Raw genomic sequence first — 21296 nt, 5'->3', positions numbered from 1 at the left:
AACCCATAGCATTAAGAAATCATCCTCCCATTTGTTTTTTCATGGAGCATGTTAAAATTCCAGCTTGTGATATGATCTCTACTTCAGGGGATGATGAGCAGAGTGATTGGTTCTATGAAGGAGAATGTGTCCCAGGATTCACTGTCCCTAATCTTCTGCCCAAGTGGACTCCTGATCCTTGCTCTGAAGTAGAAAGAATGGATTCTGGACTGGATAAACTTTCAGATCCCACATTCCTTTTACCTTCTCGGCCAGCTCAAAGAGGTGAGTTCTGAAGAGACCAAAATATACTTGACACTTTCATGGTTCTCTTTGGGGAGAATCATCCCTTGGCAAGCAAACTCATGACTCTACACATGCATTAACTATCTGAATGGTGTAGCTAGTCTAGGGATTTTTTTTTTCTAGAGGAGTCAAAGGTGAGTCTCAAAGCTTAAGCTTCTTCATTTCTACCTCAGTCAATCTGAGGAGACTCTTGGGATAACTGTTAGCAGGGTGTTCCTGCAGCTTGCTGTTGCATTTGTGCCAGTTTCAGGAAGCCTAGCACCATGTCACTGCTGCTTATCCTACTATGAAACTCATGGGCTATTGAGTGCTCAAAGGAAGCCTGAAGTACTGGATCTTGGAAGAGAACAGATTTCAGTAGGAACATTCACATACCAGGTGTAATGGCACTTTTTAAATAGATGATTTAAAAATATTTCTTTAGATAATTTTATTTTAATAATTCTATCATTGTATGCTTAAATACACATCCTTTCCCTTTACTTTTCTTCAGTTATGATGGGTGGAGTGCAAAGAGCCTAGGGCAGGAGGAAGGAAATGTGATGATACTTGATGGTACTGTCTGCCTAGCTGGCTCTGTGATAGTTACAGAGTCACTTTGTTTCTTGGGACATCAGGGTCATCAGTACAATATTGTGACACTGAACAAACCTGTTCCAGAGGTTTCTTTTGGCTCTGTAAATTTATGATTCTTGGATTCCCAGTAGTCAGTAATCAACCAGTTAGTCAGTTATCAAGTATTTGTTAAGCATCTATTGGTGATCAACTTCTATAGCACTTTGTTATGATGAATTTGGGTGATAGGTCTTCTCAAAGCGGTTTGTTCTTGGTAAAGGTTATTGCCTGGCTGAGGCACATTGTTTGCCTCCTTAATAACTCTCATCAAATATTTAGATGACCATTTCTGAAAGTTCTTTATGGGCCAATTAACATAGGCGCAAATCAGCAAGAATAGGAAGAAGAACAAACTTAAACTGGCCTGTAATCCCACACCAGTGGCACTCTCATTGTTAACCTTTTGGTGTGGGTTCATCCAGTGGCCTTTTTATGTGTAGAGCGCATACAGCAATTAGAAAAATGGGATTATGCTCTACATAATATTTTTACCATTATTTCATGAATTAGAATGCTTTTGAGATAATAATTAGCATTAAATTTATAATTAGAAATTGTTGATAATGTCATAAATTTGTGTAGTGTTTTCAGTTAATGAAGTACCTTCCATGTGCTATTTTATTGAGTCTTTCAAGAGCCCCGTAAGACTGGACTGGGCAAGTAACTATCCCTCTTTGTAGGTGAGTAGCCTATGTCAGAGGTAATTGGCATGCCTAAAATCATACTGCTGGTGGCAAAGACATGGGAATAATAAATTCCTGGCAAATAGCCTGGTGACTAGTTTAAGGTCTAGTCTAGTAAGATCCTGGGGAGGAAGGCCTTTGGTGTACTAGAAGTACATCATTGCTAATGAATCTTCTGCATTCAGTTACTGAAGCCTTTCTTCTTTTTAGGGTACCATGCTCGCTTGAATCGCTTGCCTGGAGCTGCATCTCGATGCCTCAGAAAGGGGCGAAGAAGGCTTCTTGGGAAGGTGGTAGTTTTCACTGTTTACAAGGCTCAGGGGGAGGATAGTACTCTGTATGGGATATGTGTATCCTACTGATAATCAAAGGTGCTACATAACTCCCTGGAGTTAATTAGCCAACTGTAGTATTTTGTGAGTTCACAAGAGTGAACATTATGTAGGATATAAATTGATACACACATAAAAGATGAAGCTTAATTCATACAGAAGTTCTGACAAAGCAAACACTGTTATGACAGTATCTATTGTCTATAAATGTACAGACCTGATCTCTGTTTCTTTGACTCTTGATTAATCTTATATTATTAGTATATGAATTAATATTCTCTTGGCTTCTTTAGGACTCTCTCTGAAATTCATGAATGCTTCTTCTATCCTAACTTTGGTCTTTTATTCTAGAATTCATTACAAAGAAAAAACTGGAAGAGAAACCTATTACCAAATTTCAAAAGCCCTCCTTGGTCATGATGGAGGAATATTTACCATTTACTCAGTTCTGCTTTTGCCAGGGACTCCAGGCACTGAGTCCATTTAATCCTCCCAAGAACCTTGTAAAAAAGGTTATATTCCCCTTTAGCAGAAGAGGAAAACTTGGATTCAAAGAAATTAAGTAATGTCTGATGTTACCCATGGAGAAATGGCACAGTAAAGAATTAAACCCAAGTCTTAACTTCTCTTTTATCATTTTTAATTTAAATTAAAAAAATTATTTTTTAGTCCATCTCTGAGATCAAAAGTAGGTTAAGACTGGGGCTCCTACCCATCAGAGAAGATAGGGGTGAGTAAAGAATAAGTAAGGGAGAGGTATGTTAGAGTATTCATTTGTTCCCTCCATAAGCATTTAGAATGCCTACTATATGGTAGGCTCTGTGCCAAGTCAGGGGTATATAGTGGTCAGAGCCACAGTCTCATTGCCCTGAGGAAGCTGTTATTTTATAGTTTAATCAGGGCACAGTTTTTTGAAGTTCTAACCATGCCAAAGAAGTGAGGCTGTTTATTTCCAGATGAACTCAGATTTTTTATCTTTAAACTCAGTTTCAAATCCCTAAGGAGAAAGACATTTGATTATTGGAAGAGTCATGACTTTTTCTTTTGGAGCACTGCTTCTGCTGTTCCCAGAGCTTATTCTTAACAGGATAGGTAGCAGGGGTACAGGGGTTGGAGAGTGGCACAGGAGGTTGCGAGTGGGAACAGAAAGCTGGTTTTACTCTTTACTGGTTAGGCTTGGCAGATAATGTTCTCTCTCTTACCTATCTTAGTTTGTTTCAGCTACTATAAAATGAGAGCCTCCTTCTTCTATAGAATTACATCAGGTCATCTCGAAGGCTCCCTTTAGCTGCGTGGAAGGAAACGAGGGCCTATTGGTCCTGTCTCTAAGGATTTCAAATAATAGGTTAATATTTACTTGTTTAATTCATCTTCATCACCTTAAAGGGATATTCGTCATTTCTAGAAGAGGTCACTGTTCTGCCCCCCTTCCTCCCTCCCATATCTCTCTTCTCTTTCTAAATTGTGATCATAAATAATGAGTTTCATTCACAGCTCCCTGCCAGTGAGCTGCTAATTACGCAAAGTACTGCTTGTAATTTACACAGTAATAAACTGTAAATTCAAACATTACGGCACTTTAGGTTAATAATTTTTCTACTGTAACAAATAGCTCATTTTTCACCCTTTTCCCTTGGCCCCACTACCGAGGTTCTGTCTGTGACCACTAGGCGTAGGCATAAGGTGAAGAATATGAATAATATAGTATGCAAACCTTTTCATTAAGCTTCACTCCCACCTAGAATTTGACTCAAATTAATTTTTCTATAGCCCTGCTAAAATGTATATTCTAATATTTAGGCTAATCCACACACAAAGAATACAGATAATAACAGTTGCCAAGAAACAAATGTATTTGAGTAGCAGGCTTGACATTCTTCATAGCTATGCCCATGGCTTATATTCTCTTTATCTTTTTTTTTTTTTTTAGATAATTATTTTTTATTGAAGGGTAGTTGACATACAGTATTACATTAGTTTCAGGTGTACAACACAGTGATTGAACATTTATATACATGATAATTCTAGGTACCCGCTATCACCATACCAAGTTGTCACAATATTTTGGCTATATTCCTTATGCTATACATTACATCCTGGTTACTTACTTATTTTACAATTGGAAGTGTGTACTTTATTTTATTTATTTATTCATTCATTCATTCATTCATTCATTTATTTATTTATTTATTTATTTATTTGTGAGGGCATCTCTCCTATTTTTTTTGATCAAATGGTTGTTAACAACAATAAAATTCTGTATAGGGGACTCAATATTCTCTTTATCTTAACACTTAGTCATATATGTGTGTGCCTCTTATTCATGTACCACTGGTATTTCTCCCCAGATAATGTGATAGGCATTCTTTGTAAATGTACTTAGGTTAAATGAAGGGTGAGTGCCTTCTGCCATTTCCCAATTTTTGGGAGATGATTTAATTTCTGAATTGCTTGTGGTATTACAGGTAAGATTTCATATATTGAATGGCCTTGAGAATCTCAAATTTAAGAACCAGTTTATACAAACTGGTTATTACTCTAAAGAGATGACGTTTAACAGACAAAACCCAGGGTAACAATTTTTGTTGAGGTACAGAAATCCTTTACGTGTATACATTTGGTCAGCAGGCACTGGAGTGTTTCCAGTGAGGACTTGGTAAATGTCCCATTGTGAAGGCTGTTGAGGCTATAATCATGTGACTTTAGGGAACTTGGTGTGCTGGCCTGTTAAAAATTGGCTGCTATGGATTTTTTTCAAAAGTGCTTCTATTTCTATATACTTTAATAACAGGAGGTAATACTCACTGTATTACGATTCTATATATAGTGAACAATGTTTATAATGACTTTTTTGGAACACTAAAGAAAAATAAGTCTAGAAATAACCTGTAATACCTTTAAGATAGATTTCCATAAAAAGGAATACAGTTGCTGTTGGATTTTAAGATTGACATTTGACATGTGCCTTTGAGGTTGCTGGCACAGTTATGGGAAAGTGTGAGCTTGAAGGCAGATCATGCTTTATATATTTATTTCTGTGGTTAGAGGACACTCTTGTCTTGCTTGTCTTTTCAGGATACCAGCCTAAGTACTTTGGGTACTGAGAGGATAGGCCACGTCATTAGTGACCCTCGGCAGAAAGAGTAAGTGCTTATATATTTATGGGCTTTCCTAGCCTGTTTCTTAGAGTAGCAGGCAGAGGGAAATTTTATGAAGGATCTAGAAATCTGACTTGAGTACTGAAAGAGATCTTACAAATTTGTAAGTTAATGAGTTAATACGGCTAGAACCCTCAGCTTATGAGAATTGATTTTTTTTCCTTTCTAGACAACTTTTTATTTCTATAGGTGTAGCATTATAAAAGCAGCTTACGATAAGATGTTATAGTTTATTTTTAATTGAGGTAAAATTGGTATATAACATTATATAAATTTTAGGTGTGCAGATTATAATTCAGTATTTGTACACATTATAAAGCGATCGCCATAAGTCTAGTTAGCATTCGTCACCACACAGTTGAGCCCCTTCATCCATTTCACCCATTCCCCAGACCCCTTCCTCTCTGATAACTACCAGTCTGTTTTCTCTATGAGTTTTTTTTTCAGATTCCACATGTAAGTGAAATCATGTGGTATTTGTGTTTCTCTAACTCATTTCACTTAGCATAATGCCCTCAGGAGCCATCCATGTTGTTACAAATGGCAAGATTGCTTTATTTTTTATGACTGAGAAGCACTCCGTTATGTATCTATTCCACATCTTTATCCATTTATCCAACACTTCAGTTGTTTATGTATCTTGGCTATTGTAAGTAATGCTACAGTGAACATAGGGGTGCATATGTCTTTCAAATTAGGGTTTTCTTATTCTTCAGATAAATATCCAGAAATGGAATAGCTAGATCATATGATAGCTCTATTTTTAATATTTTAAGAAATCTCCATACTGTTTTCCATAGTGGCTGCTCCAATTTACATTCCTGCCAACAGTGTGTGAGGGTTCTGTTTTCTTCACATCCTCTTCAACACTTATTATTTCTTTTCTTTCTGATAATAGGCATTCTCACAGAAGTGAGGTACTATTTTATTGTGGTTTTGATTTGTATTTCCCTGATAATTAGTGATGTTGCACATCTTTTCACATGCCTGTTGCCCATTTGTATGTCTTTGGAAAAATGTCTATTTAGATCCTCTTTCCATTTTTTAATCAGGTTATTTCTATTTTTGTTGTTGAGTTGTATGAGTTCTTTATTTATTTTGGATATTAACTCTTTATTGCATGTATGATTTGCAAATATCTTCTCCCATTCAGGAGATTGCTTTTTCATTTTGTTGATGGTTTCCTTTGCTGGGCAGAAGCTTTTTAAAAAAAGTTTGATGTACTCCCAGTTGTTTATTTTTGCTTTTGTTACTGTTGAGTCAGACCCCCCAAAAAATTGCTAACACCAGTACCACAGAGCTTACCACAAATGTTGTCCTCTAGAAATTTTATGATTTCAGGTCTTAACATTTAGGTCTTTACTCCATTTTGAATTAATGTTTGTGTATGGTGTAGGATAGAGGTCTAGTCTCATTTCTTTGCCTGTGGCTGTCCAGTTTTCCTGACACCATTTATTGAAGAGACTGTCTTTTCTCCATTATATTCCCCAGTATATTTTTGGCCACTTTCTAAGCCAAGAATATACTGGGGAATATAATGGAGAAAAGACATGACCATATTATGTGTAGGTTTATTTCTGGCTCTCTGTTCTTTTTCATTGATCTGTGTGTCTGTTTTTATGCCCGTGTCATACTGTTTTGATTACTGTAGGCTTGTAGTACAGTTTGAGATAAGGGATTGTGATATGGCCAGCTTTGTTTTTCTTTTCTCAAAATTGCTTTGCCTATTAGGGTCTTTTGTGGTTCCACAAAAATTTTAGAATTATTTGTTCTAGTTCTGTTAAAAATGACATTGGAATTTTGATAGGGATTGTATTCAATCTGTAGGTTGCTTTGGGCGTTATAGATATTTTAACAATGTTACTTCTACCAATCCATAAGCATGGATATATTTCCATTTATTGTATCATTTTCAGTTTCTTTCATAAATGTTTTGTAGTTTTCAGTATATAGGTCTTTTACCTCTTTGGTTAAACTTTTTCCTAGGTATCTCATTCTTATTGATGCAATTGTAAGTGGAATTATTTTCTTAATTTCTTTTTCTAATAGTTCATTATTAGTGTATAGAAATGCAACAGATTTCTGTATATTGATTTTCATCCTGAAACTTTATTGAATTCATTTTTTCTAATAGTTTTTTGGTGGAGTCCTTAGGGTTTTCTGTGTATGATATGTCATCTGCAAACAGTGACACTTTTATGTCTTCCTTTGTAGGATGTTATATTTTAAACTCATTTTTCTGTCTCTTTGAAGTTTGTATGTTCAGAATGGTGATTGCTTCTATATTCTCCTTCATGCTTTTCCCATTTTTAGATCTTTATATAGAAAAGTATCTTTTTGTCCTAAGTATTGTGATAAGAGCACCTGGAAAGCCTGTGTGTAGATATAGGAAAATCATACCACCCTTTTGTATGACAGCTAACATGATTTGTTCTTCGATTTATCCTGAATATGACATGGTCAGTATCCAGTTGTGATCATATACCCATCCAGCCTGGTTGAATTTTTAATTTACAAAATAATAAAGATGTGTGGGTGGTTTGTGCCCTTGTTTAATTGGGGATCCTGTTGTGACTGTGTAGCTGAATGCCTTGGTATCACACTGTAATCTTGGCTTTGTTTTTAGAGTTTCCAGCCTTTTACATTCCATTGCAAGGCTTTTTCCTTTGAAGAGTTATTTTTCGCACAAAGGTTCATACACATTTAATATCTCTTCTTTTCTTCTCCAGTTCCATGTTTTTCTCATTTCTTTCTTTGTCTTTACTTCAGTATCCCAACATTTTTTTCTCCTCCTCCCTAAAAGTTTTCTATGACTTTTTATTATTTTCTTCCCTGTTATTCTCTCCCTCTCTTTAGTTTCTGGTTACCGTCAGCTGGGAAAAGAGAACGAAATCAGGTAAGATCGCTTTTCTTTATCATTTTTATTTTATTGTTTGATTTCCTTTTCTTTAGAAAGAATAAAGCGTTGGCTTCTGATTTTCCTCACATTTCTGCTTGTGCACATGAGGTAAGGTTCCCACTCCCTGTGTCACTCTGATTTTCTTGGAGTACTGTTTTCTCAGAATATCTGATACGCACTGATAAGAACTGTAGCTAATTCCCCTTTTTTGGTTCAACTGTGATCTTCAGTTAATTACTTGTAACATTTCATAGGAATCCTGTCTTTGTTTTAGTTTTGAACTGTTCATAAGAAATGAGAAAGAATCTCATCTGCTGTGGTTGAGTTCAATCCCAGTACCCTTTGCTGAGAAGTGCAGTGTTGCTTAAACATATGAAACAGAAGAGGGTAGAGCTCGCTGCTTTGGGTGACATGGGGGTGAGGCCTTAGAGCCTTGCCTTCTTAGTCTTTTCCCTGCCTACCCACTGAGAGGGCCCTGAGCGTGTCTAGGCCTTCTTAGGGGTCATAATTCAAAAGTTACCAACAGTGGCTATCAATATGTTCCTTTAATGTGTAAAGCTTTTCATTTTGGGGGGCAGAGAGATTGCTTTATTTTGGTGGCAAGTTGTAAAATAGATGAAGACTGATGAGTAAAAATTGTCAGTCTTCCTATTGTTCTGTTTAGTTTTTAAAAGTACTTGGTACCATGTGAAGCTGACGTTCATTTTAGACTTGAACCTTCATCTTGGAGTTACTGTTTCAAAATGAGCTAGAGCAGTGGTAGACCTAATTGGTGTGTAGTTGTGAGATGATTTTAGATGGTATGTGGACATACAATTCTTATTTTAAGTTATAATGATTTATGTTAGAAAAAAATGGAATCATTTTATCAAACTTGTTATTTCATAGAAAAATAGTAAGAACAAGTCTAAATAAAAATAACTGATAGGAAGGAAATAGTAGGTAAATGATAGTGCAGATGGTGGACAGATAAAGAAAAAAATCATTAGGGTACTATGTAAGTGACTGAAGTCTGAGGAACTCCCAGCTGGAGTACTATTTGCATCAGAGAATCTCAAGGCAAAAGAGGACCTGTGCAATCATCTAGTCCAGATTTATTACTTACAAATAAGATTTACACTATTTGCCCAAGGTCATACAGCTAGTAGAATTGGGACTGGAATTTCTGTGATAGACAGAACAGTTGTTTAGTTTGTATTCTTTTAAAATTCTTTCAGAATTACCATTCAGAGTTCTTGCAGTCTTAAGATATATTTAGTTCTGAAATTTGTGGGAAGGATTATTTATTGTGGAAAAAGTCCAAAGAAAGCTGGCAGACAGAAGTGAGGTACTTTTATACAGAGAGTTCCTTTTGATCCTCATAACCATCTTTTGAGGTGAATAGATGTTTTATAGATGAGAAGCTGAAATTACTTTATAAACTGGAAGCAATATTTCATTTTGAATAATCTGTGAAATAGGCAGGACAGAGAGCAGTACATCCATTTTGCAGATGAGGAGAGTAAAGCTCAAGGAAATTATGTAATTTGGAATATATGGCAACAGTGGTAGACTGAAATTAAATGTTAGGTGCTCTAATTCTTAATGTAGCTCTTTTTCCACCACACTCCTACTGGTATGTGCTAACCAGTTATTCATTTGCCAGGATAATGAAGTAACAAGGTAATTCCATGATAGTTTTCTTGGGAACAAGTGCTGACATCTAATAGGTGTGAAGTTCGTATTATGTCAATTAGAAAGTACCATCTTTTGCCATTTAAGTAATTATCGTATATCAGAAGTTTTTGAAGAATTCTTATTTACCAAGGAATGATCTTTTTTTGAGGTGTTCTAGCTCAGGTATGCTGCATTCATAATAGGTACAGTATTGAATATGCACAAATTTATTGAGTGATGTCTGTGGTATGGCAAAAGAGTTGGACAGTCAAAGGGGAAAGGTAATCAAATAGCCAGTAACCCATTAGGATCAGGTCTGTTTCACATATGTCATAATAAAATAATCTCATTTATTCCTGCAGTTTAATCCCCTTTCTCCCCTTTACTCCCTGGATGTCCTTGCTGATGCTTCTCATCGAAGATGTTCACCAGCACACTGCTCTGCCAGGTAATTGTCTTTCAGTGGCTTTTTCCTTCTGGACAATACCATTTTCCTTTTCATAACACTTTTTAAATTATAAAGTATGTTTGCATAGTATCTGATCTTCACAATGACCTTTAGAGGTCAGTTGGTATTTTACAGATGCAGAAACTGAGGCAGAGTCGTGAAGTAGCTTTCCTGTGGACACATGGCTAGTATGTGATTTAAGTCTCAACTTTGACCTAGGTCTTCTGGCTCATATTTCATATTCTGCCTAAAGCTCTGTCTTCAAAGAACATTATTAATGGTCTTTACCATGACCTGCAACATCCTGCATAATCTGACTTCTGCCTACATGTCCAGTCTCCTTTCATGTACCTCCTCCTCGCTGGGGGAGGGTCCAGCTGCGCCAGACAGCTCAACTGCAATTTGTTCTTTGAAAATAACACCCCTTTCCTGCCTCTGGACTTTCACATTTGTTCCCTTTGTCTAGATTGCAGTCTTAGAGCTCATCTCATGAGTGACTGCTTCGCCTCTCAACTTGGTTCACCTCTTCTGGGAGGGCCTCTCAGACTACCCTATCTAAAGGGGCCACTGTCACTACTCTCTGCTCATTATTTCCTTCCTTTAGAGCTTTTATCATAGTCTGTAATGAAGTAGCTTATTGGGCCCCCACCTCCCCCTACGTTTTCCCCCTGTCTCTCTCACTAGAAAGTAAGCCACAAAGTGCAGGGATCTTGTCTTGTTCCCTGGTAATCCCCGGCACCGAACAGTGTCCAGCACTTGGCAGACCTTCAGCATATATCTGTCAGAATGAACCCTGTGCCTGTATAGCAGAATGAGTGCTATGCCTCTCCACATAATTTCTCTTAAGTTAGGTGACATGGGAAGTAAATACAATTTTAATAGTAGCATCCTCCAGTTGGGTTTTGCACAAAAGGACAACTAATAGGCTAAATCATAGAACTTTTATTATTTCTAGTGACACGAATTTCTTTTGAAGGTTCTGATGATTTTTTCTGCCTAATACATTATTATGTGGATATGTTCATAGATGTGGGGTGCAAGTGGCACAAAGAAGTCATCCTTCCATGGATACAGTTAGAACTTCTGCTGTGGGCTGTAATAATAAACTGTGCCCCATAGCCTGCTGCCAGACCTTCTGTTGGAGCAGTATTTCAATGGGAAAGTCTTTTGAAAAGAGACCATCACAAATGGTGTTACTAAGGAAATTGTGGGATGATAAGTAAACTATTTCTATAAAGCCTGTTTGTCAGTAGCATTCTGTTTACTCATCACGGATTCATTCAGCATTTGCTGACTCCCTACTATGTGCCAGACTCTTTGTTTCGGTACTACATTCAAGGAGCTTGTATTTTCTTGAGAAAGTCAGGTGTGGAAATGCACAATTTCAATATGGAATGACAAATGCATAGAGGTGTGTACCAGAATGATATGAAGCACAGAGGAGGGTTTTCTAAATTCAGAGGCTCAAGGGAGTTTTCTTAGAGATGGTGGTGCTTAGGCTGTCTTGAAAGACACAAGACTTCATTCATAGGAAAGCATTTTCCAGCTTTTTGTGTAAATACCAAATAAAATAATGACTGTGTTGTGGAGACTGTAGGAGTAGCACCATGTCATGTCATATGCTGCAAGTGGAATATTTGCACTCCTCCCTTTACATCTGCCATCTAGAGCCGTGCTGTGCTGAGTTCGGTATCCATGTTTTTACCAGGTTTCCTGTTGCCTTTAAAGCCTCATCCTAGGTGGAGTAGGTGTCAGCTTCTTGTTCCTTTGTGTATCTCATTATCCCCATCATTATCTTCATTCTCTTGCTGGCACTGCTTGTGGCTGGACTTGGAAACATAAGGAAGTCTAGGCTGTGCATTTGGTGCACTCAACTCCAGGGAAATACTGCTTATTGCTTTAATGAGAGAATGTGGACAATTATACCTTAGACATCATTCTCAGCACAGTGGATACCAAGTGGGCTGCATGCATGAAGTTTCTTTGGGGTAAGGGAAGACAATTTTTAAGCTTACATTTATTTATTATTTTACCTTAAAACAGATTTATTTCAAACAGTACATTAGTCTGGTAGCACATGTTTTTATTTTATGTTGTATGTGTTACATACCTAAGGAGTGCTTGCTCAAGATATACTCATGAGGGTGCACAGTCAATAAAGTTTGGCAACCATGACTCTATGGGAAATGGTCAGCACACGTGACCTCCGTGCAGTTTTTAGGAAATGTGTCTGATGAAACACGGAGTCTTTAGGGCTCCCTGTCTGTCCTTTGACATAACAGGGTTCCTGCCTGTCAGGGGCCAGTGCTGGAGGAGCTGTCAAGCTCCAGTGTGGCCAGGTGATAAGATCCGATTCAGAACTGGCTGGTGGGCTTTGCAAAAAGTGGGCCATTTAACACAGCCTGGCACCTGGAAAGGAATGTTAGTGTGGTGGTGGTAGGGAAGAGGCAGGTGAATGACTGTATTAAAACTGTTTCGAATGGAAATTTTATCTTTTTCTTGTTCTGTTTTATTTGTAGTGGGAAAAGATTTCTTTCAAAGCATCTGGGCAGCCTTGGGAATTTCACATCCATCATTAGAATGATTTGTGTGTGTGTGTGGTGACTATGTTATCATTAGTGGTATAATTTTATTTTGCGAAGAGAGAAGTGTTTCCTGTTTTATCACAGTTTTCCCTGAGGAGGGCTGGTGTATTAATTTGCTGTATTGCCTCCTGGCTGTTCCCAGGCTGTTTTTCCTCTTCATCATGGAATTTTTAATGGCCCTTGTGCCTCTTGGGAAGCATGTGAGGAAGAGTTCCTTGGGGAGTGCTTCCCTTTTTTCGCATGCCTATAATTACTCTCCTTTAAGAGCACAAAGAGTTTGATACTCATGCCTGAACTGTGAAGGTTTCCTCTTGTCAGGTTTCTGAGTTGAGGCTGCTTCCTGCCTGGACACTGCCAGTTCCACTCCCGCAAACACTCAACTGCAGGAGAGAGTGGACTCCACCACTTCCCCACTTCCTCACGTACACTGTGCTCCATCCCAGGGTGAGGCCTAGGGGCCCCTGGGGCTGATGAGTGACCTCAAGGTACTCTCTTGTTCAGTATTTCATTGCTGTAAACAGGAAAAAGTGGGTTCATGATTTTAAGAGAACACTTAATTGATATATCATTTTAATATAGCCCAGATGGCAGCTGCAGTGGATGAGAGACAGGGAGTTTTGTGGTCTTTGTTCTACTAATAGATTTGTGGGTTAAGAGGTTTACAGAAATACCACTCTAGAAATACTTAAGTTTGGTGGTTTTCAACCCTGGCTGCACTTTTGAATCACTTGAGAATATATTATACATTTGTACTTATATATTTAAAAATATATCCATGCTGAGCCCCACCTCCCAAAATTCTGATTTAATTGGCCTTGGATGAGGCCTAGGGATTGGCAATATTGTAAAGCTCCCAGGTGACTCTAATATGCACCCAGGGCTACGAACTGTTGCCTTAAATGCATATGGTTTTATGACTGATGCTTTGTAATTTGCCCGTTTCATAATTGGCATGAGCTCTGTGCTTTGGTATTGTGTGCACGATTCTTTGGGGAGGTGGGACACTGGACTTCTCTCAGCTTTGGAGAACTGCTGCAGGTGAAGAAGAGTGTTAGGGTCTAGCCCAGCACATAGTGCTTAGTTAATGGGAGGGTGTGGGGTGGGTGGGGTGTGTGGATAGTTGGGTAGTTGGCAGGGCACGTGGATGAAATTCATAAACCAGCTGTTTTGGATTGATTATTTTGGTTGCTAGTATTGGGATGTTGCCACTCAAGTAGTAACACTAGGTATTGGTGTTAAGAATTGCTTCCACTCAAACAGTGGGTGGTGTGATTGGTGTTCGGGTGGAGAATGTAGTATTGCTGTCAAGGACCCAGTCATAGAGTGGTAATAAGGAGCTTGTGCTTCAGGTAGTTTTCCCCCAAATGAGAGATATATTGATTGTGAAGGATAGCTTTTCTTACCATTATTGCCTTAGAAAACTGTAACTAGAACTTAGCAGTTGCTACATCTCTATGAGGCCCAAGTCACCAGAGACAGTTTCTGAGTGTCTCTTCAGCTCTCCTGCCCTTTTCTCTGTTTTGGGTGGTGATTTGGTAATGTATCATCACCACTTCCATTTATTCAGCCTTCAAGTTCTTAATCTCATATTAGCAGATCTTAGTGTGAGGCAGACCTAGGTAAGAATCTTTGCTTTACCTGGGCAAATGACTTACCTCCCATACCTTGATTTCTTTCTTTAAAATGGAAGTATCAATATTTTTTGGGCTAATGGGACCAAAATGAAAATAATGTATTTGAATATTTAGCATACTGGTAGCTAATAATTATTTTTGTTATATAATTAGTACACTATCCTGTCCTTCAGATAATTGCAGTTATACAAACTTTGAGTTGGCTCCCAAGTCATTTTGCTAATGAGATGTAGTACAGATTCTTGAGGTGCTTAAATGGCCTCAAATGGACTATAAAAGGAGGCGTTTGGACAGTGTTTGAGTGAAACAGAGAAACCTTCCTGCCCGTTAGAGAGTTGAAATATGATAGGCTGTGCTCATTGTAATTCATTTTATCTGTTCACAAACGTTATGATCTGCATATCAGAGTTGTGTGCCCAGCTGGCTGTGCCACTTGACAAGGAGTTTCAAAGAGCAAGAAGCAGACTCAATTCCTGCTATTAATTTTGACCTTTGGAGCCACAGTAAACAGCCCCGGGTTTTACCTCAGGGCTTGGGGGAGAGAACCTTTTGTGAGGCCTGTGTCTGTTGGGGGTGCTGCGGTGCACAGCAGCTCTTGCTTACTTCCTTGGTGCCTTAGTTTTGGCCATGTGGGAGGAAATGCTCCTGCTATAATGTTGTCCCTAAGACTACCCAATCCTACTGGAACTCCCCATTGTGTAGTACACAGTTCTTGGATCTTTTGTCCTCCATTGGATGGGCTTGTTTACAGCAGCTTTCAAGCTGGCTGGCATCATGCTGCCCAAGTGGAGTGATGACAGCATTTTGTTTCTGTTTTGCCATTGTAATACACCTGTCTTTCCAACTGATGTGAAACTGTTCTGCTCCTGTGGGTGTCATGAAACAGTTTCATGGTAAGCCACCCTTGGCCTAGCCAAGGGAAGTAGATTGTGGAGAATTTTCAGGTACTAGGGAGCAGGTTGTTCAGACTGTTGAGGGTTAGGTTTGAGTGAAAACAATAGTAGAATTGCCAGGATTACTTCCTATTAGATAAACCTTCGTTTCCTGTCATTGTGAAGTGGTTTTCTCTCCCCAGCTGCTTCTAGTGGCATAGACCTGGTCCTTTCCTGTGTGTATGTCTGTGGAAATACTTCCCATACTGGGTATTTAACAAATGTCAGTTAATCCTGAAGGTAAAGTCACATGTTGAGGAAGGGGGTCTCTACTTCCCTAGATTTAAACCTCTGTCCCTTACTTTACCCTAGCACTTTGCTAGTCCCTTGATTACAGCCCAGTGTCTTGTAGCTATTAGTTCAGTACGTATTGGCCTTCCTCACTGTGTTGTGGGCTCCCACCGACAGGCCTTCAGCTCAGTCATTGTGTATGTACGCTTCTGCATCCAGCATAGTGTTTTACACAGGGTAGGCCTCCCTCAGTTTTTGTTAAAAAGAATTGAGATAGTAATTAAGGAGCCTAATTGGAATACATGCTGTATATATCCTTTGGTCCTTAGAAATATCAGTAATTTTTTCCTGATGTTACTTATTTGTACATGTTTAAGAAAAATTACAGCAAACAAGTTCTTTTTCACTGTATATTTTATTTTTATTGCATAGAAAAAGTGAACTTTTCAGTGGGTTTTTTAAATGAGTGATTTTTGAAGGTGAACTATTTCTTAAATTAGCTTGCCATTGGCAGATAGACTGTTTTTTCTGTTTTGGAGTGAGTCTAAACATCTTTGTTTGAAATCTAAACAGTCACTTCAGTTATTTTTTTAGCCAACATTGGTTCTATTAAACATGCATAATGTTTTTCTCAAAGTAACTTTTTTCCCCCTCAAAGTACATTCCTGCCCCAGGGACATAGTGATCTACCCAGTTTCCTAAGTAACACAGCAGTTTAAGAACTCACCTGATCTTGCAGTTACCTGCAGTAAAAAAATAAAATAGAAATGTGTTCATGTGTGGATGTACATAGTACTCTTTGAATTAATGGTTAATCTTCAGCACTCACCTTCACATTTATGAAATGAATTTAGTGACTTTTCCTGAAGTAAGAATTTCTAACGAGTTCTTTAATGCTTTGAGTGCCGATTTCTGCCCCCATCAATTCTTTTCTGCAAATTGCCCCTTAGTGTAATGCTTTTAGGGGACATACTGCCGCAGCGCTCATGCTGTGGAGGAAGTAGTGCCCGAAGGATATTGCATCCTCCATCAGATGAAGTGGAACATGTAGCACCTGTCTTTTCTCTAGGTTAATTGCTGGTATGCTGGGGAACAATATTTTTATCTAAATTTATATTCATTTCATCATTCTGTTTTTCTTTAAGTTAAATATTTAGATCTTGTTTATTGACCAGCTTGGCTATGGAAATTTGGTATATATATTTTTTAACTCGGTGACTTTCACAGTAGGTAGAAGCTTATCAGAACTTCCTGAGGAGAAATTTCATATTAAACATAAAAATAAACTTATTACTGATTATTCTCCTACCCCAGCTTGTTTGGAGGGGGGGGGTGTTTTGTGAGAGCTCCTTATGTGATTCTGGTAACCATTGCTACTCCAATTGAGAAGGAAGTTGAAGTTGGTAGAGACGTCAGCTTACCTGATTTCTAGCTTTTTTTGCACCCTGCCTAGTTAAAGGGCCCCCTCCCTCACATGGAATACATGGTTTGCAGCACAAGAACAACTGTATACTGCTCTTTAAAAAGTTCTTAAAAATCTAGTTAAATCTTCTACCTTTTCTACCTAATAGGGAGGGGGTCCAGTGCATTAGTGGGAAGGAGAAGCTCAGACTCTTTCCCTGTCCTGGGCGATGCTTTTCTTGTGTGTTGCCCGTTTCAGTTTTTATCTGTGAGGAGACAGTGGTACTGTCAGAATAAAATAACACAGACTAAGGAAATACACATTGAAAAGAAAGGGAGCCGAGGGGGTTAAAGACTCCAACAATATGGAGGAGGGGGGTCAGTCTCTTCATTTTTCCTTCCTTTTTCCTAATTCTTATGTCTACAATACTGACCTGGGATTATCTTGGGATAAGCAAAGAATTGGAGTTGCTCTTGAATAGGAAGTTGAGGCTGCAGCAGTTGCCTGCCCCCATGCTGAGGTTCCCCAAAATAATGCCAGGGGCCCTTCCAGCCCTACACAAATCATTCTTTCCTCCTGGACAGGGCTGTCCTAATGTTCTGAATGTTCTGTACCGTGTGGCGGGCTCCATTGCCTGTCCCCTTTAAATTGTCCTGCTCCAAGCACCCAGTTTGCCCCTCTTCCCTGTTCCTAGGCTCCTTCTGGGCCCTCTTCCTTCGTTGTCCTCTCAGGTTCTTCCCAAGCAGATGGGGCCCTCACAGGGAAAAACAGATTTTCCCAAGCTGCAAACCCTCTCATTACCAGTGTTCACTTAAAGATGAAAAGAAGGAAAATGTCTGTAGTAATTTGACTGCTTCTCTTCCTCCTTCCCCAGATCTTTACTAGGAAGGGACATAGGGAGAAAAAATACCCCTCCTGAACTCAGACCTAATGTACTGTTACTCTACCTCTTATGAAATAGCTCTCCAACTTGGAAATAGTCTTAAGAGAAATATTTTAAGAGGGAAGGAGCCTTAAACTGAGTTTTAGGAATTGAACATGACTTCTCTTTATCCCTGCCTCAGTTTCTCTTTTATCCAGATTCTGGAACTAGAGAAGCTGTGCAGCTGGAAATAGAACTAGGCGGCTATAAGGTTCTTTAGGAAGAGACTGTTGTGTTCTCTCCCGTACCCCCAGGGCTCAGTAACAACCAGGTGCACAATGAAAGAAAGCAGCGCAGAAACCACTGAGTAGAAAGGAAGTAGTCCACACAAAACATACTCTTATAACAAAATAAGGCAATTGACTTAATAAGCTTTATTACTTGGGCTCCTTGGAAAACCTGCAGTTCTTTCCTAAATTACAACCAGTGGAATTTACAAAATTTGAAGGATTTAGGATGTTGCAAGGTAACCATTAGTGAGAATGGGGTGGTAGAAGTAGATCATTTACTGCAGAGAGGAGTAATGGCTCGAGGCTCAGCAGTTGGGGGTCATTTAATGTAGGGACAATTAACCTTGAAGCCCTTAACATCGCTGAGCAGGGGAGAGTGGGATCCAAGAACCATGGCCCAGAGGGCAGGGCATCATAAGGACAACTGAACCTTTACATCCACAGCAGACCCCTAAGGACATATAGAAAGAATATCGTGCAGTGTACGAAACTATGTGCATAGTGATAAGTAATACTTCCTTTCATTTTACTAAAATAAATAAGCATTTGAAGAACTGCCCATATTTCCATTTTAAATGGTTAAAAATTTAAACATTTTGGTACATGATTTCATCTTTTTACTCCAAAATGTGTCATTCCTTTTCTTGAAAATGTGAGATAATTGTTACTGACTAGGTCCATAAAGGAGTGATAATATGTGTTCTTACCCATCTTACAGACATGTATCAAACATGCAAAAACTATGAAAATGATGGATGGTATGTAAATAAAAGGAAGTAGTTACTTAGTTTGGCCCTAGTTGATAACTCTGAGAATTAATATTTTAGAACCCTTTTGAATATTTTTCTTATGCTTTTCACTTTGTATCTGTTTTGTAGAACTCAGCATTTGGTCAGTATTGATCTTGAAGAGGCAGTGTTTTTATTGAAGGATAATACACATGCAGGGAAGTGTACAAGAAATGTACATTCAGTGAATTTTCATGAAGTCATATCCAAGTAACCAGCATCTAGAATCAGAAACAGAACATTACCAGGAAGAATCCCAGAATCCCCTTGTGCCTTTTCTAGTCACTGTCCTTTCTTCCCCACACTCCACAGCTCAAGGGTAAGCACTGTTGCATCCAATAACATAGTTTAATTTGAAAACATTATGTTAACATTTAATCAGAAGTTTTGGAGAGCCCTTTAATGGGCTTAAGGTAAAGAAGAAAGGAGCTTGAATATAAATGGTGACCCTTTGACTCATTCCCCTTTCTGAAGTACTTTAGGGGAAGCATGATTGGAATAGAGCAAAGTGCTTAGACAGTTTGAGTTTGGGTCTTTATGCACTCAAGTACCTTGTTTGTGGAAAAGATAGAAGCTCTCTCCTGTACATTTCTCTGTTTTGACAAAAACAAAATCTTGTAATGTCACATTCTTTTCTGTCTATGTTTTTGGCTTCAAGGGAATTACCACCTTTTCCTTTAGACCGAAGGCTGTCTTCCTTTATTTAACATTCTGTCATCTGGGTTTTTTATTATTAAATCAGCACGTTGATTTAGACTTATTGCCAGGGCTTAGGTAAGGTATGAAAAATGAATTGTTTTCCCTGCTTTACACATTTATACTTAAGTTTCACTTTGGAGGTTTGGGATGAACTATTCACAAGGTACTTATTAATTTAACTCTTTCCATATAGATGAGAGTTTCAATAAAAGGTGACTTGGGTGGAATTTTACAAACCACCAACTTTACATTGTAAATGTGCTTGTAGTGTTCTTTGCATTCTAAAAAATTTCTTGTGATGTCAGCTAAATTCTTATCTTCTTGTTTATAAATTGAATTGACTCTTAGGCTTTTGCCATTTAGAGAAAACAAGTGTGTATATGCATGCTTTAAACTGTGGGAGTTGCTAGATTGGGGGCCCTCTGAATAGGGAAATTTGTCCATTCAGCTGTTGTTTTGGTGCCTAGTTAACGAGGTTCTCTTAAATTTGACTGTGGCTCCAATTTTAAGATTATTAAACCACAAGACCTGATCCCCAAGTAGGACTACCAATTGGGAGTTCATCTGGTATAATTTTACTAAATTCCTTTTTAAATGTTATATATGGCTATTTTTTTTAAAGTTATGGTAAATTATACATAACACAAAATTTACCATTTTAACCACTTTTAGGTGTACAATTAGTCATTTGGTTTTTACAACTTTTATTCATTCATATCAGCTCTAATCATCAGATACATGTAATGACAGTCAGCTACATGCCTATGCTGAGGTTGGTAGTCACTGGAAAATTATGAAAGAAGTATAAATATGGTCCCTGTTCTCTAGGAAATTAAGCCTCTCTAGGGAAACAAGATTTATGTACACCAGTTATATAATGATTCATGGTAAATAAAGCCTTGACTGGTCAGGGAAAGTTTTGTGTAAAAGTGAGACTCAACTTGGTCCCTAATCAGAGGTAGGATCTGCCTAGTTTGAGAAGAAAGAGGAAGTGGGTAGCTAAAATAGCATACCAGCTACTTCAGTGTTCAGTCCATTGTCTTTCATAGAATCATTTCCTCTTTTAGCTTTGAAGCTCTCACTTAAAAAAAAAAAAATAAGCTGAATATTTAGATGAACATATTATTAGCTCATAATTAACATACTTATAAAATCGTAGAAACCAAACTTGCATAACTTGCAATACAGACACTATTCAGAATCTAGATTTATAGTGATAGAAGGGTTAAATTTTTTATTAAAATTCTGTGCGAATACCTGTATTAATACAGCATTAAATTTTTTAATATATTACCACTTGGGAGTATGTATTTCATTAGTGAGTTTGGAACAATTACAGTTACAGTTTTTATGAAAAATAATTGTGCAGAAAACAGCATGTAATGAAACATATTTATTGAAGTTAATCTTGAATGCCTGCTATTCTGAAATCAGGTAAAAGTTTAGAATGGATATACATTGTATGTAAAGAGTGAGTTATGATTAGTTCTGAATAATCTTGTACTGACACGTGATTGCAAAGGCTGCTGCACATTTTGTTAGTGGGTGTCTCTAATGGGTCAAGGGTTTCATCGGGGCTGAACATGTCTTACAATAAGAATTACTAAATTGAAACAATATTTTTTCTTTCTCATGTCTGCAGACAGGCAAACATACACTTGGGACCCCCATGTTCACGTGACATCAAGAGGAAACGGAAACCTGTGGCAACAGCATCTCTTTCTAGCCCAAGTGCAGGTACTTGACATTATCATTCCTTGAGCACCTGCTGTGTATTAGGCACTAAATTCCATGTTT

General features: G+C 38.1%; 1 protein-coding gene across 8 annotated transcripts in view; it reads left to right on the top strand.

The window, feature by feature from the left end:
- The window catches only part of GPATCH2L (G-patch domain containing 2 like), a 55451-nt gene that overhangs the window by 21470 nt on the left and 12685 nt on the right, over nt 1-21296 (top strand). For 5 of the 8 annotated variants that reach the window (XR_005062582.2, XR_001851590.3, XM_037023201.2 and 2 more), the window contains exons 4-9: nt 88-264; nt 1794-1873; nt 4991-5058; nt 8026-8080; nt 9991-10076; nt 21142-21236. Coding sequence is in view for 4 of the 8 variants with exons in the window: in XM_037023201.2 (XP_036879096.1) it covers nt 88-264; nt 1794-1873; nt 4991-5058; nt 8026-8080; nt 9991-10076; nt 21142-21236 (561 nt within the window). In the remaining 4 variants the exon portion in view is untranslated. Of the gene's footprint in view, nt 1-87; nt 265-1793; nt 1874-4990; nt 5059-7929; nt 7970-8025; nt 8081-9990; nt 10077-10190; nt 10265-21141; nt 21237-21296 lie in introns of all 8 variants that reach the window. The other 3 variants (XR_012133748.1, XR_012133749.1, XM_017650009.3) reach the window with 3 other exon arrangements.

This window comes from Manis javanica, chromosome 8, assembly GCF_040802235.1.
Source record: "Manis javanica isolate MJ-LG chromosome 8, MJ_LKY, whole genome shotgun sequence".
Classification (NCBI taxonomy): Eukaryota; Metazoa; Chordata; class Mammalia; order Pholidota; family Manidae; genus Manis; species Manis javanica.
The sequence above is the reverse complement of the archived record's forward strand: the minus strand, read 5'-3'. Positions and strand labels throughout refer to the sequence as shown.